General features: G+C 42.5%; 1 protein-coding gene across 1 annotated transcript; it reads left to right on the plus strand.

Moving 5' to 3' along the window:
- The first annotated feature begins 567 nt into the window (after positions 1-567).
- Positions 568-8065, plus strand: LOC100828538 (alpha-1,4 glucan phosphorylase L isozyme, chloroplastic/amyloplastic). The gene is made up of 15 exons (XM_003559163.4): positions 568-859; positions 1861-2093; positions 2207-2308; positions 2594-2770; positions 2886-3161; positions 3879-4150; positions 4236-4353; positions 4445-4906; positions 5011-5163; positions 5270-5398; positions 5472-5708; positions 6005-6081; positions 6184-6370; positions 6453-6653; positions 7572-8065. The coding sequence occupies exons 1-15, from the start codon at positions 664-666 to the stop codon at positions 7686-7688; spliced, it is 2937 nt and encodes a 978-aa protein (XP_003559211.1). The 5' UTR covers positions 568-663; the 3' UTR covers positions 7689-8065.
- Positions 8066-15222: the final 7157 nt, after the last annotated feature.

A 15222-nucleotide genomic window follows, 5' to 3' on the forward strand; every position in this document is an offset into this window, starting at 1 on the left:
ACACATAGTATGAGCAACAAAGCAGTAGTTTTAAAAAAAAATCAGGCATGTGCCGCATTCTTTCGGGTTCTCTCTTATTCTCTCTTTTTTCAGTCCTAAATCCAATTTTTTGCCACCAACCCCTTCTTCAGCGAGATCTTCACCGTCTCTGCAGACCCGCCCACCATTTCTCCTTGAACCTCCACTGGGCTTCCCCGATCACACAAAAAATGCTTTCTCTCGACTAAAAAACTTTATCAGAAGCTATTATTCAAAAGCAAAAAAAAAAGATTTCGTTTCCCTAAAGGAAAAAAAAACTGCACATAAGAAGAAAGCAAATTCCAGCCGTCCGAAAATACGACAAAACTGCTTCCAGAAGAGGAGCCATTCCCAGCCGTAGAAACGCGCCCGCAATGAAACGGCCTGACAAAGCGGCACATGAGCCACGCCTCGCGCCGTGCCTCCCGCTGGCGTGCCCTGGCCCACTGACCATTGGCACGTTACGTGTACCGACGGCCACCGTTGCACGGCACGGCACGGAGAGATATTTTAACGCCTTCCGATTAGGAACCCCCCCATCATCGATCACTCGGGATACAGAGCTTTGCGTCGCGTGACTCGCGCCGCATCGCATCGCGGGCACACTGCACACCACCATCACATCACTGGGCGCCGCTCGCACCAATGGCGACCGCCTCGCCGCCGCTGACGCTCGCCACCTCTTACCCGCCGCTCGCCGCCGCCGCCGGCGGGGGACGGCTCGTCGTAGTAGGCGCCGGGGGCGGCGGGGTCGCGCCGAGGCGGGGGCCTAGGGGCCTCGCTGTCCGGAGCGTGGCGAGCGATCGGGAGGTGCAGGGGCCGTCCGCCTCGGCCGAGGAAGGTAAGCGGTCGCGTACTCCTGTTTAATTGTGAGTCTGTGACTACACGGATGCCAATGTGGGTTGAATCGCTCGTTGATATGCCATGCGAATGTATGATCCTCCCTCCGACGTGCGTGTACGGATGTTGCTCTCTGTGTTGCGGAGTTCTCGTGGTGCGGTAGCTTTGATGGGCTTTTGATTTTGCGTGCTGTAGGATTTGTGAGGTTTTGCGGTTTACAGGAATTCGCGAATAAACTTGAACAAATGAGTTCTGAATTTACTGAGACTGGTTGCTGTTTTCATGGTCCGGTAGCAGTAGGTTGGTGTGTCAACTGTCAACTTAGAAGGATACAGACGATACACTATCAAATTCTAAGAATTCCGTCCGCGTGGACTTCCAGTCTGCCAGCATTGGGGTCTGTCATTGTTTGCCTGGTGATGCAGGAAATGTCGCTGTAGTATTAGTAGGAACTGCAGATGTCCGTAAAAAAATCCTCAAAATTTGCAGCAGGGAAAATGAATCGTTCGAGACACCGTCTGAAGGAGTGAAGGTTATGCACAATCAATCATTTGGATGATGATTGGAACATTGTAGCACTTTAAGCTGGAAAATCAAGCATGATAGGATACACGATTTGTTTCTTCTGAAGGTGGTTCAGACACCTGTATGAATTTTAGGATCATTGGATTAAGACGCAAGAGTTTGGTGGAAACCACTTTTTGTGGCAATGGATGAGACATGACGCAAATCAACTTCACAATTTGTCTTACAAAAAGGCAGCCGGAGCTGCTTTTCATTGATTAATGGAGAACAGAGGTATAGGGTTGTAAGTTGTAACACTGTGTGTAAATAGTGACACAACATATATTAACAGTCGTGCAAGAATTTTTACATACAATTAATGTTTCATGCACGTTTTTGTTTTAACCGTTAAGTACCTACTCTTTTTATTTTTGAGGAAAGTTAAGTACCTACTCTTAGAAGATCTTCGATCCTAATATTCTTCTTCTTGTAACTCAGAGCTTTCAAGCGTGCTAAGTTCCATTGATTCGTCTGCCATCGCATCAAACATCAAGCACCATGCGGAGTTCACACCCTTGTTCTCTCCAGATCACATTTCACCCCTAAAGGCTTACCATGCAACTGCTAAAAGTGTTTTTGATGCTCTGATAATGAATTGGAATGCGACATATGACTATTACAACAGAATGAATGTAAAGCAAGCTTATTACCTCTCCATGGAGTTCTTGCAGGTCTCACAAGCTTCTTCCTTTTGCGCAAAAGTCTCACAAGTTATTTCATTTACCCTGATCTCTTATCTTTTGGTAACTTATTATGTCATCTGGTTATTTTCTGTGTACCGTAGGGAAGAGCTCTTACAAATGCTATTGGCAACCTAGAGCTAACAGGACAATATGCAGAAGCGCTAAAACAACTTGGACAGAATCTAGAGGATGTTGCTAGTCAGGTAAGCAATTTTTTTAAGAGATTGGTTCTGAGTCCATACCAAATCGTCTCATACAGTCATTATTTAAAATACCAAAATTAGTCATTAACTTCCCTTTGTTTTGAAACTATCGGAAAAGGAAAAGGTTTTTTCTGGGTGTTCCACCATCTGACTTATATTCTTCATGCAGCTTTCGGTGTGAGTGACTACGAAATTACTCAAAACACGAGCTTGTTGATGTCTAGAGTGCCCTGTATTTTAGAAATCTTAAGATTGGATATGTTACTTTTGTATTGCATCAAACAGGAACCAGATCCTGCACTTGGCAATGGTGGTCTAGGCCGTCTAGCATCCTGTTTTCTGGATTCTTTGGCAACCCTAAATTACCCAGCATGGGGATATGGACTTCGTTACAGATATGGCCTCTTTAAGCAAATCATAACAAAGGATGGCCAGGAGGAGGTAGCGGAGAATTGGCTAGAGGTAATGATACACCTTCCCTGCTTTAGTTCTGGACTGTTGATTATGTTGGCAATTATTTTAATGGCCCTCTTGTTAGCTTCTTACGCCATTCATAACTTCATATTATTATCTCCAGATGGGGAATCCATGGGAGATTGTAAGAAATGATGTCTCTTATCCTGTGAAATTCTACGGAAAAGTGGTTGAAGGCACTGATGGGAGGAAGCACTGGATCGGAGGAGAGAATATCAAGGCTGTGGCGCACGATGTCCCTATTCCCGGCTACAAGACTAAAACTACTAATAATCTTCGTCTTTGGTCAACAACAGTACCATCACAAGATTTTGACTTAGGGGCTTTTAATGCTGGAGATCATGCCAAGGCCAATCAAGCACATCTAAATGCTGAAAAGGTCTTCATTTTACCTACATTTTCCATTTGAGTGCAAACCGTAACTCAAAATACAAGTGATTCAAAGACTAAACTGTGTCTAGTAGTTACTGCGTGTTGTCGTTCAAACATTTTTAACTTTGATTGGTAATATACTAATAGTAAAATTGGTTCCTCGTATCCAAATGTCATAGCTAGATTTGTCATGAAAAGTACTTTATTCTCATTGTATTTTCATGTAAATAGAAAAATTATCGTCAAAGGTTTATGTTGGAAAGTTGGAAACCGTGTCAATGTCCATAACAGCAGGTAAATATGAAGGGAGGAAGTACATCCATAACCTCTTCATTTGGTGTTCGCAATGATTTAGCATGTACTGCATTTTTCTTGCTGTGCTTTAATCATCTCAGAGTATACATCACACTAATAGTGCTCCTTTATATCGATAACAAAATAAGTCTGATGAGATATGGTTACAGTTCAATACTCGGTAGCCTATGCTTTCTATTATTACCTTTGAGGGTTTGTGTAATTTCAGGCCCAAACGTGTGGGGTGTTCATGGTTTAAATTGTAGACTGTTCCTCACATGTTCAGTAGTATCTAGTTACGGAGTATATTTTATATTGAAATGTCCTTTGGTGTTATGTTCTAGACTTTTAGTAACCTCTAGTTGTGAGCACTGTGGACACAAATTACTTTGTAGTCATGTTTGATTTACTGGTCTTCTCGTCATGCCAGATATGCCACGTATTGTATCCAGGGGACGAATCATCAGAAGGGAAAGTTCTTCGCTTGAAGCAACAATATACTTTATGCTCGGCCTCACTGCAGGACATCATTTCTCGTTTTGAGACAAGAGCCGGGGATTCTCTCAATTGGGAGGACTTCCCCTCTAAAGTTGCAGTTCAGATGAATGACACTCATCCAACATTGTGCATCCCTGAGTTAATGAGAATACTGATTGATGTTAAGGGGTTGAGCTGGAACAAGGCTTGGAGTATCACAGAAAGGTATCACAGAAGGGGACTACAGTTTGATGAGCTTTGTATTCCATTCAATTCTTTACTGATTGACTGATTTTCACATTATTTCTAGAACCGTTGCATACACCAACCACACGGTGCTTCCTGAAGCTCTGGAGAAGTGGAGCTTGGACATTATGCAGAAGCTTCTACCTCGACATGTCGAGATTATAGAAACAATTGATGGGGAGGTATCAAATGTGCAGAAAAGATTATACAATTAATTTCATGATCTGTAGTTCCACTTATGTTTCCTTGTTTTCATCATTGATTTTAAAACAGCTAATGAATGGCATCATCTCAAAATATGGAACGGCAGATATTTCGCTGTTAAAACAGAAGCTTAAAGAAATGAGGATTCTAGACAATGTTGATCTTCCAGACTCTATTGCCAAACTATTTATCAAACCTAAAGAGAAAAAGGAATCTCCAAGTAAATCAAAGGAGAAGTTGCTTGTCAAATCTTTGGAGTCTATGGCAGAAGTCGAGGAGAAAATTGAATCGGAAGAAGAGGAAAACATTCTACCTGAGACAGCGGAGGAAAAAGCTGAATCTGAAGAAATTGCGGATGCAGAAAAAGAGGAGCCTGAGTATGAGTTAGATCCATTTGCAAAGTCTGATCCTAAGTTACCCAGAGTTGTTCGAATGGCAAACCTCTGTGTTGTTGGTGGGCATTCAGTTAATGGTGTGGCTGAGATTCACAGTGAAATTGTTAAGCAAGATGTGTTCAATAGCTTTTATGAGGTACTCACATAAGGATTTGGAATTGTGACTTATTTTCAGTTGCTGCTATAATTATCAGGTCATATGGTACTTACCATCTGCCATTTTCTTGTTTTCTTCGCCAGATGTGGCCTGCCAAATTCCAAAACAAAACAAATGGAGTAACTCCGAGGCGTTGGATCCGGTTTTGTAATCCTGAATTAAGTGCGATCATTTCAAAATGGATAGCCTCTGATGAGTGGGTTCTGAACACTGATAAACTTGCAGAACTAAAGAAGGTACTTCCAGTATTTTATTCCGCAACTTCCAGTAATGTAAAGCTTCCTTCACTTTCGTATTACCTATGCCATGTTTTTATATTCATGCTAGTTCATCCTGTAACAGTTTGCTGATAATGAGGATCTGCAATCAGAGTGGCGTACTACCAAAAGGAATAACAAGATGAAGGTTGTTTCACTGATAAGAGACCAGACAGGATATGTTGTCAGTCCAGATGCAATGTTTGATGTGCAGGTATATTTTTCACTAGAAAACATTGGTCTGTTTTTAGTATTGTCTAACTCATTTTTTTTAACTGAGTACTTAGGTCAAAAGAATACATGAATATAAGCGGCAACTGCTAAATATCCTTGGAATCGTTTACCGCTACAAGAAAATGAAAGAAATGGATGCAAAAGATAGAATAAAGAGCTTTGTTCCAAGGGTATGCATATTTGGTGGGAAAGCATTTGCCACTTACGTACAGGCAAAGAGGATTGTGAAGTTCATTACAGACGTCGCAGCTACTGTGAATCATGATCCTGATATTGGAGATTTGCTGAAGGTAAATTTGTGTCTTTAATGCGCACTGCTCACTTTTAATTCCCATCTTCTTGTAATGGCAATATGACCCTTACTTGGGCCAGTGTTGCCACAACTTAAAAGCAATAATTTTTCGAGTTTCAAAAAAGAGAGCAGTAAATGTTCTTTATTTTGCGCTTGTAAAACTGACAAATTGAATAGCTACAGTTCTTCTGTCCCTTTTGTTGCTATCGGACAGCTGTTTCTGATACTACTGATAATCAGGAGATGTAAATACATGGCAGTTAAAAATTCTGACGATTTTTGTTTGTTATCCAGGTTGTATTTGTTCCTGATTATAATGTTAGTGTTGCTGAGACGCTCATTCCTGCCAGTGAATTGTCTCAGCATATCAGGTGATACTCTGACTACTTTGATAGCCATGTTTCGAAGTGGTACCACAATTTTCCATTTCTATAAAAGATGTGCATTGCTTGACACTTTTATTATCCATTCAGTACTGCTGGAATGGAAGCTAGTGGAACCAGCAACATGAAGTTTTCGATGAATGGTTGTATTCTTATTGGAACTCTGGATGGTGCGAATGTTGAGATCAGAGAGGAGGTTGGAGAGGAAAACTTTTTTCTCTTTGGTGCAGAGGCACCTGAAATTGCTGGTTTGAGGAAAGAGAGAGCTCAGGGAAAGGTAGCAAAGATCTCTCCCAACTATGTGCAGTCCAAGTAGCTAAAACAAATTATAACCTTACTGTTTTCCTTTGCACTTGTAGTTTGTGCCCGACCCGAGATTTGAAGAGGTTAAGAAATATGTTCGCAGTGGTGTCTTTGGGACTTCTAACTATGATGAATTGATGGGTTCTTTGGAAGGAAATGAAGGTTATGGGCGTGCAGATTATTTTCTTGTTGGCAAAGATTTCCCCAGTTACATTGAATGCCAGGAAAAAGTTGATGAAGCATACCGAGATCAGAAGGTAAGTTGTCTAACTGATTCTATTTGTTTCCTGTGATGGCTAGGATCATAGTGTTTCACTATGGATCATTTGACTGATTCGTAGGGCCATTTCTTGTCTGAAACTGAAGTACCTCCTGATATGTTGGAAAAACATCGTAAACCGAGAATACATGTGCAATGTGCTATATTACTCACCTGTTGTCTGTTGTTATATGAGCTCTGAAGAACCCAGCTAGGCTATTCATTCAGAGAAGTCCTTAAGTTTCCAAAATTACCGAAAAAAATAACTTCATATGTTAATAAAACAGTTAACTTCATATCTTAACTAAAGAATTATTGCTCGCAAAAATAATAATAATAAAACAATTAGGGGCTGTTTGGAACTATTTCTTAGTTGAGTTTTGGTATTTAAGTCAAATTTAAACTTACTCCTCTCCCAAACAAGCCGTCAGGGGTAACTCAGGGACTGGTTTCCTTTGGCGGAGCCTCCGTTTTTTCCCCTCTAGTGTGCTTTACTAGGATTCTGCAAACTTGTTTTTGAAGAGTCTCTCTGTAATTTGGTTCTCGATTATTATGAAATGGTTCAGGTTGGCCTTGGCCCGCCGTAGTTCCCTTGAAAAAAGCACTGTTCCGTTAAGTCTCCTCCATCCATCTGTTTTTCTTGTTTGGCAACATTTCACAGGACAGCGATCTCATCTGTACACTCGTTATTTGATGTTTGCACGCTGTTTCAAGGGTGGCTAACGTTGTTAATTTGTTACTCCCTCCGATCCATATTAATTGTCTCAAATTTGCCCAAATATGGATGTATCTGTGCCTAAAAAGCGTCTAGATACATGTAATATTTCGACAACTAATATGAATCGGAAGGAGTATTAGATTGATAGATAATCAGATTGTTCAATCCTTCTGACCATGTACCCGTCTCTACCCACAGCTATGGACAAGAATGTCTATCCTGAACACAGCTGGTTCCCCCAAGTTCAGCAGTGACCGGACGATCCACGAGTACGCCAAGGACATTTGGGATATCAGCCCCGTCATCCTGCCCTGAACAAGATGACAGCAGCTCCCGGCAACCGTCAGAATCTGTAATGCGCAACTGGTCACAGATTCGGCTCGGCTCTCTCCTCCACATGGAGGGTTCGCTTGCACCTGGTTCCGTGCAGACGGATGCAAGTTCAGACTTGAGACTTGGACCTGGGAATATGCAGGGTAGCTCATCTTCTGCAATCCTGTCAGTTTAGCGGCTGAAACCTTTTTTTGACAGTTTAGGGGCTGAAACTGGTTATGCTGTGTGTATTTCGCTCAATAATGTTGAGAATGATTGCTTATCTGGAAAGCTAGGTGACGTTTCCGGATTCTCAACCATTGCTATGCAGTAGTACATGCATAAATGATAAATAAATCATTACTCTTTCCGTTTCTAAATACTCGTGGTGGTTTTAGTGCAAATTTGTACTAAAAACAATGACAATTTTAGGAATGGAGGGAGCAGGCGGAGGCTGTGGGCCGTGTCGCTTCCAAAACTGAAACAACTTGATGGGCCGGACTAAGCTCCAGCCAACTTGGGTTGGACGTTGTGAGCTCCGTCCGTCCGAGACTCTTACCGGCAAGGCAACCATATAAATAAAGAAAAGGTCAATTCTGGTCCCCCTAAAGATTTGTCGTCAATTTTAATTCTTTCCTGGAGGGAAACGGGGAGCAAAGTGGCCATGAGATGACAATATGAAAGCATAGTTTGCATATATATGCACTTTTCCCCGTCTTCCCGGCCGGTCTAGACTGAAACCATGATCACTGATTCACTGATGAACAAGTACGCCCAATTGATCTGATTCCATACAGTTGCCGCAATGGATTTTTATTTATTCTGAACATGGTACGTCGCGTCGTCACCATCTCGATCCGGATGTCCATCGCCGTAGCATCGCCAGCTAGCCCGTAGCAGTAGCAAGTTGGTGATAGATATAGGCTAGAGATAAGTCGAACCGCCGGATCGGATTTTAATCCAATGATATGACGTGAAAGAGAAGACAGTAGGAATGTTGCTCAGATCTTAATCCAACAACGGATGATGTGATTCGTCAAATGAGAAATAGCCATGATCTTCGTGTGCATTGATCGAATCAACGGATTCCATGCATCTCTTTATTTATCGGAAGTTAAAGATAGGATGCGGACATGCATTGATGCTGTCGGCGTAGACGATGGGGCCGGCTCACCGGCCGAGAGCACGCGTGCGCCGGCCATGCATGTTTGAAGGAGACGTACGCCGTGTGCGCGTGTCATTCCGTAGTTGTACGTTAAGCATGCATGCTGGCGGCTTGACCGGCCGCTTGACGCTCTGCTCGTCGAGGAAGAAGAAAGGGGGCCGGCGCGCGTCTTGCATGCTCAATTAAAGGAATGAGCTGAAGCATGTTGTACGTGGCGTCAATTGAGTGAGCCGGCCGGACAGCGGTTCCGATCCCGTGTTACTACAGTAGGTAGAATATTAATTGGAGATACTAGGATCGAGAGCAAGGCGGCTTGGGGCGCGCCGAGGGTTGGCCAAGCTGCAGAGACGTACGGCCAGAGGTGCGGCATGAAGGGCGGCCGCAGAAACCACCGCGCGCTCCTGGCCCTATACGGCCGACGCCTTGGCACCATGGAGTTGTACTACTAGTCTAGGAGCAGATCGAGCTCCTACCTCAGCAACACAGGCCAGCTTGTTGGGACGAGCAGAGCAGAGCATACACAAAACACAGCATGCAGCAGCGCCATGAGACTATAGTACTCTACGAGCTCAATGCCATGCAGCAGACCATAAAACAAATACACACCACGGAGTCAGAGAATCGATCCATCCATACTGGAGTGAGTATCTAGTACAATTATCTAAACAAAAGATCCCCAGAATTAATGCATACAGAAACGCCGGCCGCGCGCGTCTTACTTGAACAAATCAAATGCAACTGACACGCCAGCCAATCACTCGTCACGGAAGTCGTCGACCAAGTTGGCGGGGAACGGCACCACCGGACCGAAGTGCCTGTAGTGGACCGTGTTGAACAGGATAAGCAGCAGTTGACCCTGAGGCCCGACGACCTCGTCCAGATTGTGAAGCTGACACTCGGAGAAAAACGAAAGTAGCTTTGCTTATTCGTCACCCTGAATAAGTACCTTGTTCCTCATGTACAGGCAGTAGTTACACATTTTCTTCCACTTCCCGATGCACGTCCAAAGCAAATTCGCTAGTCCAACTTGATGCACATCAAACTTTATCTTATCCTCCATGTCATCCTTAACCATCATGATCCTAGAAGCTTCGGAGAACAATATAATAAATTGTAGCAGTGCAGTCCTCATGGCTGTATCATTGGAACTTGGCTTGATGAGCACATGAAAAATCTCTAGAAACACAGCAGTTGGTCCAAGACGCATGGTTGTTTCTCTTGTGTGGTTGCCTTTGAAGTTCAAGACACTGAAGTTTAAGTAGCCTGGCATATTTTCTCCCTGGTCAAGATAGCAATACCATTGGCTCCACGCATTGTTGACCCGCCGGCGGAACGCAATCAAGTAAAGGTTTTGGTCACATATGAGAAAATCGACGTGGACACCAGGACGACCGGGCTCCTCAAAGCGAACAATGTGATAGCCAAGGACTGTTTGGGAGGGCTTCACTTCACTCAAAATCCACTCCACCTCTAAACTTCACTCCACCTCAGCTCCACTTCACCTAAAAATGTGTTTGGCACACAAGCCTGCTCCAGACTACTCCTTCCCTCGTTGTTTGCTGTCATTTTTAGTGTTTTTTTTCACTATCGATAGATTATCATGTATGAGATTGCTTCGTCTATTGGTGCTATGACCGAATTGATGAACCTGGCCGATGCATACAGCTGCTAGCTGATCGTTTTTTTGCATGTACGTACTTTTTTGTGTGTGCTTCCCGTGTTGTGTACATACATCAAACACACGACTGGTTTGCTTTAGAAAATGAACCCGCATCAATTGATCATTTTGATAACCTAGCTTTGAACACGAATAATCATATCACAACAGTTTAAAAAGCCATACGAGCAGCCCGCAAAATGTTTTAAACAGTCACATCAAAACAAGTGTTCTTACACTATAGGTTCACGACTTAGTCCGATAACCATACTACAGAAGTACCATTCTGTTATCACATCAAATTGCATTATGTATTACCAACCTAGAGAAATATTGGTGGCGAGCCTGTTGCGGAAGGAATCCATAGATGTATCATTCAATTTGGGTGTGGATCCATCGGATGCACTCTGAGATATTGCATACTTTTGATACCTTTCTGAAATTGTTGGCTCATAATTTGGGTCTCTATCACACCTATGAAAATGCCGATCCCCACTTTAGTGCTCGCGCACATAGTTGTGAAGCACCATGGAAGCTGCCACAATCAATTTTTGCTTATCCATGGAATAATTAGGCATCTTTAACAATACGCGCCACTTCATTTTCAGCACCCCAAAAGATCTCTCAATGGCATTACGCACAGATGAATGCACCCTATTGAACTTTTCCTTTGGAGTAGATGGCTCCACACCTCTATGAAAATCAGGGACATGATATCTCTCACCCTTGTATGGAGCAAGGTACCCTGGCCGATTAGGGTAACCGGCGTCAACTAGATAGTACTTACCTAAAACACAAGATAATTCTTTTAATGAACACATCGAAGATGACACGAATGAAATTAGCCATAGGTTTAACAAGCTTACCTTTCGGAGGATGCGGGAATATGTTGTGGTCCACTCTTATAGCACACTTGTATCTTGCATAGCACCCGGCTGTCCAATAGATGCGTAAATGAAGCGCATATCAAAATCACAAATAGCCAACACGTTCTGAGATGCAGTGCCCGACCTTCCAATGTATCTCACTTGTTGATCAGCAGGAAGTGATGCACGAATATGAGTACCATCTAGTGCACCGATACAATCCTTGAGGTGAGGATAAGCCCTTTTATCACCTCTAATCCTCTTATGGACAGCACGGAAATTTGGGTCCTTTGGTCTCAAATAATGAGTCGCCATCTTTACGACACAATGAAGAACCTCATCAAACTTCCTACTAATGGTTTCACCTGAGTGCTTGAACCTGTTTTGTGTTTTCCGGTTTGATTCACATCCACCAAGAACCCAAAGGAATATCATGACCGACTCATGACTACTCACATGTACGGATGCGATTAGACCATATTTTCTCACCAGCAAGTCATGTAGGTCAAAAAAGACATGGTTGTTCAAACGCAACATCCTATAGGTCTCTCCAGGTGTTTGTAGTGTCTCCCTCAACCAACCCATCCCGCTGAGAATAGAGGTCCTTGGGTCCGCCTTATCGAGATAGGTTTCAGAATAATTCACAGCAATGTTGGCCACAGCAAGGTAAATAGCAGTCAGAGCTTGAACATGATTATAAACAATCATCTCTTCCTCATCATCATTGCTTCTATCGCTCTCGCTATCCGATGACATCTGTAAGTAACAAGAAATGTACAAATGAACAATATGGACAAAAAGAAATAATATATGAAATAAAAAAACAATCTGGACAAAAATAAATAATTCTGTACAAAAATCTGGACAATGAGATGAAAGAAATGAACAACCTGGACAACATTGCGTAGTAGAAGAAATACATAAGGTTAAAAAAATATAGACAACAATCTGGAAACAAACAGATAGTCAAATAGATAGATGCCAGAACAATAAAATTTTGCTTCCATGGTCCAGCATACAAAACATAGAGGACAAAGTAGTGCTAGTCAAAATAACTTCAGAATTATTACAGATTCATAGGCGGCCAAAATAACTTCAGAATTATTACATTCAAATAGCTATCTAACGAGCATATTTTGCCTCGTACTTCCTCTTAAGCCATTCAAAACGAATATCTGGGGTTGGCATGTGGAGGAACATCTCTCTTTGCTCCCTTTTCACAAACAGCTCGGTGCCAATAAAATGCTCATTAGTACCATAAGCTCCACCACATTCGATCACCAAATCCATCACTATAGCAACAGAACATGTATCATTTCTCGTTGTAAAAGATTCCAACGACGATTGTGTCTTTTCAGCCAAAGCACCAATCTTTTTCATCTCATCTTGCATGACCTGATGTCTTCGACTTCTTGGACTTGTCACCCACAACCTTTGCACCTCTCTTTTTTCCCTTTTACATTGCTCGGAGACTCATCTAGCTCATCAATGTCAATACCATCCTCGCCATCAAGATTAACAACATCTTCCACAATGCTTGCTTGGGGCAAGTCTCCCGAAGTAGGACACCAATGATTATGTCCATCATTAGTGATATCTTCAAAGATAAGTCTCAGATTGTCCCCATTACGAATACCTTTGTTTTGAAACCTTCCACAACCAGGAATGTCCTATTGAAACAAGTGCATCGATAAGTATCACAAATGAAACAAATTAAACGCAACAAGTACATGTTAATGATAACGAAAACACTTACCACTTTGGCTTTCCTCCACCATTCGGCGTCCTGGTTGATGGTTCCCCCCTCCCAGCCAGCACTTGTTTGTTCCAACAACAACTTTTTCCATATGCCATACTTGTTCTTCAATTTATTCCATTTATTCTTGATCTGAGTCTTCTTTAACTCAATGCCGGTTTTATCTTTAAACCTCTGGGAAATCTCCTCATATGAAACATTATTCAAGTGGCTATTTGGACGATTTCCACGGTGAGCTTGGTCGGCAAACAACTCAGTGATAATTCTAGTATTATCATCATTCCAATTGATGGCGGCCATTCTTCAAATAAACTATCAAATAGAGTTATTCAGTGCACCATCTAATGGGTAAGAAAATGAACACATATATATATTTGTATTACCAATCTGGGCATACAACAATTTGGTAATATTTCTACTTGTGATATACGTACAAGACCAAACAAATTCATGCACACAACATACATGAGGGGATGAGAGAAACAGGTAAGAGGAAACAAAAGAACAATGCCTTTACCTTCTAATTCCAGGCGCAATTGATGGAGAAGAAGAATCAGAGGCTGGGAAGAAAGCCTTGTTCACAGCGGCAATGTCCTGGAAAATTGGGGAATAGCAGAGGTTAGGGGTCCTAGAAGTGGGATCGGCGACTAGGGTCTGGTGGAGGGGGACGACGAAGTTCTTACCTCCGTGGAGGCGACGAATCCCCGTGGCGGTGGAATCACTTGGAGGGGCGAGCGAGCGAGGGCGGCCGGAGAACGAGTTCGGGCTCGCCAGAGATGGATCCTGACGGGAGCGCCGGAGATGCGCGCGGCGGCCGGGTCAGCTAGGGTTGGAATCAAGTCGTCATGGGGGAACTCCTGTCGATGGATGCGAGGGAGACGAGGAGGTGTCGGGCCTGGGGCTGAGGAGATAACGGTTCAGGAATCACTAATGGCATTGGTGGGTAAATTACTCCAAATTTAGGTGAAGTGGAGTAGGTGAAACACCTCTTTCTTGACTCCAGTAAAATGAACTAGAGAAATATACTGCTCCACTTCACCTAGGACGTGAAGTTTAGAGCGTTTGGGACAACTTCACCAGCTTCAGTGGTGAAGCTGTGAAGTGGAGCTGTACCAAACAGGCCCTAAGACCACCTTGAGGGTGTGGCTTCGGTGTAACGGGAGCATCTCGGAAGACGGCGAGCCCAATCCTAATCTCCCTTATCTTTTTCAATCTCATCACACGTTCATACTCCTCAAGTCCTCCACGAATATTGAATTGTATCACAGGTATGTGCTGTGTAAAAACGGAAACGTGATTGATAAAAGACAATAATTTACTTTTTATTAAATCGTGCGACATGTGGTAAAAAATAGTACTTCCTCCGTTCAACAAAAGATGTCTCAACTTTGACTAAATTTGAATGCATCTATATACTAAGTCATGTTTAAATACATCCAATTTTTGACAAACTTGAGACATTTTTTGTTGGACGGAGGGAGTAGTAAGATGTTCTAGTCTTTAAGTAAATTTACCCAAATATGGATGTATCTACTTTTAAAAAGCGTCTAGATACATGTAATATTTCGACAACAATTTAGGATCGGAGGGAGTAGATTTTTTTTTAACTTTGACCAAATTCTAGGAAAAATGTACTAATCCCTATAGGTTGTGCTTGCTTCTTGCCCATCTATGCCCTACCAATTTTCGTCAACCATTGGCTAGCCAAATATTGGTGCAGCGATTTATTGGCACATGGTTTATCAAAAAGTTTGCAAAATTTGTGAAGAAAGATGTGGGGTGGTTGTCAAGGTTTCTTTGGCAACCAAATTTTTAGCTACAAACCAAACAAAAAATAGCATAGCTTGTCAAAATTTTGGTACGGCAAATTTGGACAAGAACCAAAAACACTCTACTCCCTCCGTCCACGAAAGAGTGTACATTTGATGTTTTTCAAGAAAATTAAGCATTGAGCTAGAAAATGCATTGGGAAGATGCCAACCATCATCTCTTTCTTCTTTAATTCTTCCACCTCCAATGAGCTAAGTGCATAAATAAGTGTTATTGGGTTTGGCTTTCGTGTAATGAGAGAGAATCAATTTTTTCTTAATCTA

The sequence above is a fragment of the Brachypodium distachyon genome, chromosome 1 (assembly GCF_000005505.3).
Source record: "Brachypodium distachyon strain Bd21 chromosome 1, Brachypodium_distachyon_v3.0, whole genome shotgun sequence".
NCBI lineage: Eukaryota > Viridiplantae > Streptophyta > Magnoliopsida > Poales > Poaceae > Brachypodium > Brachypodium distachyon.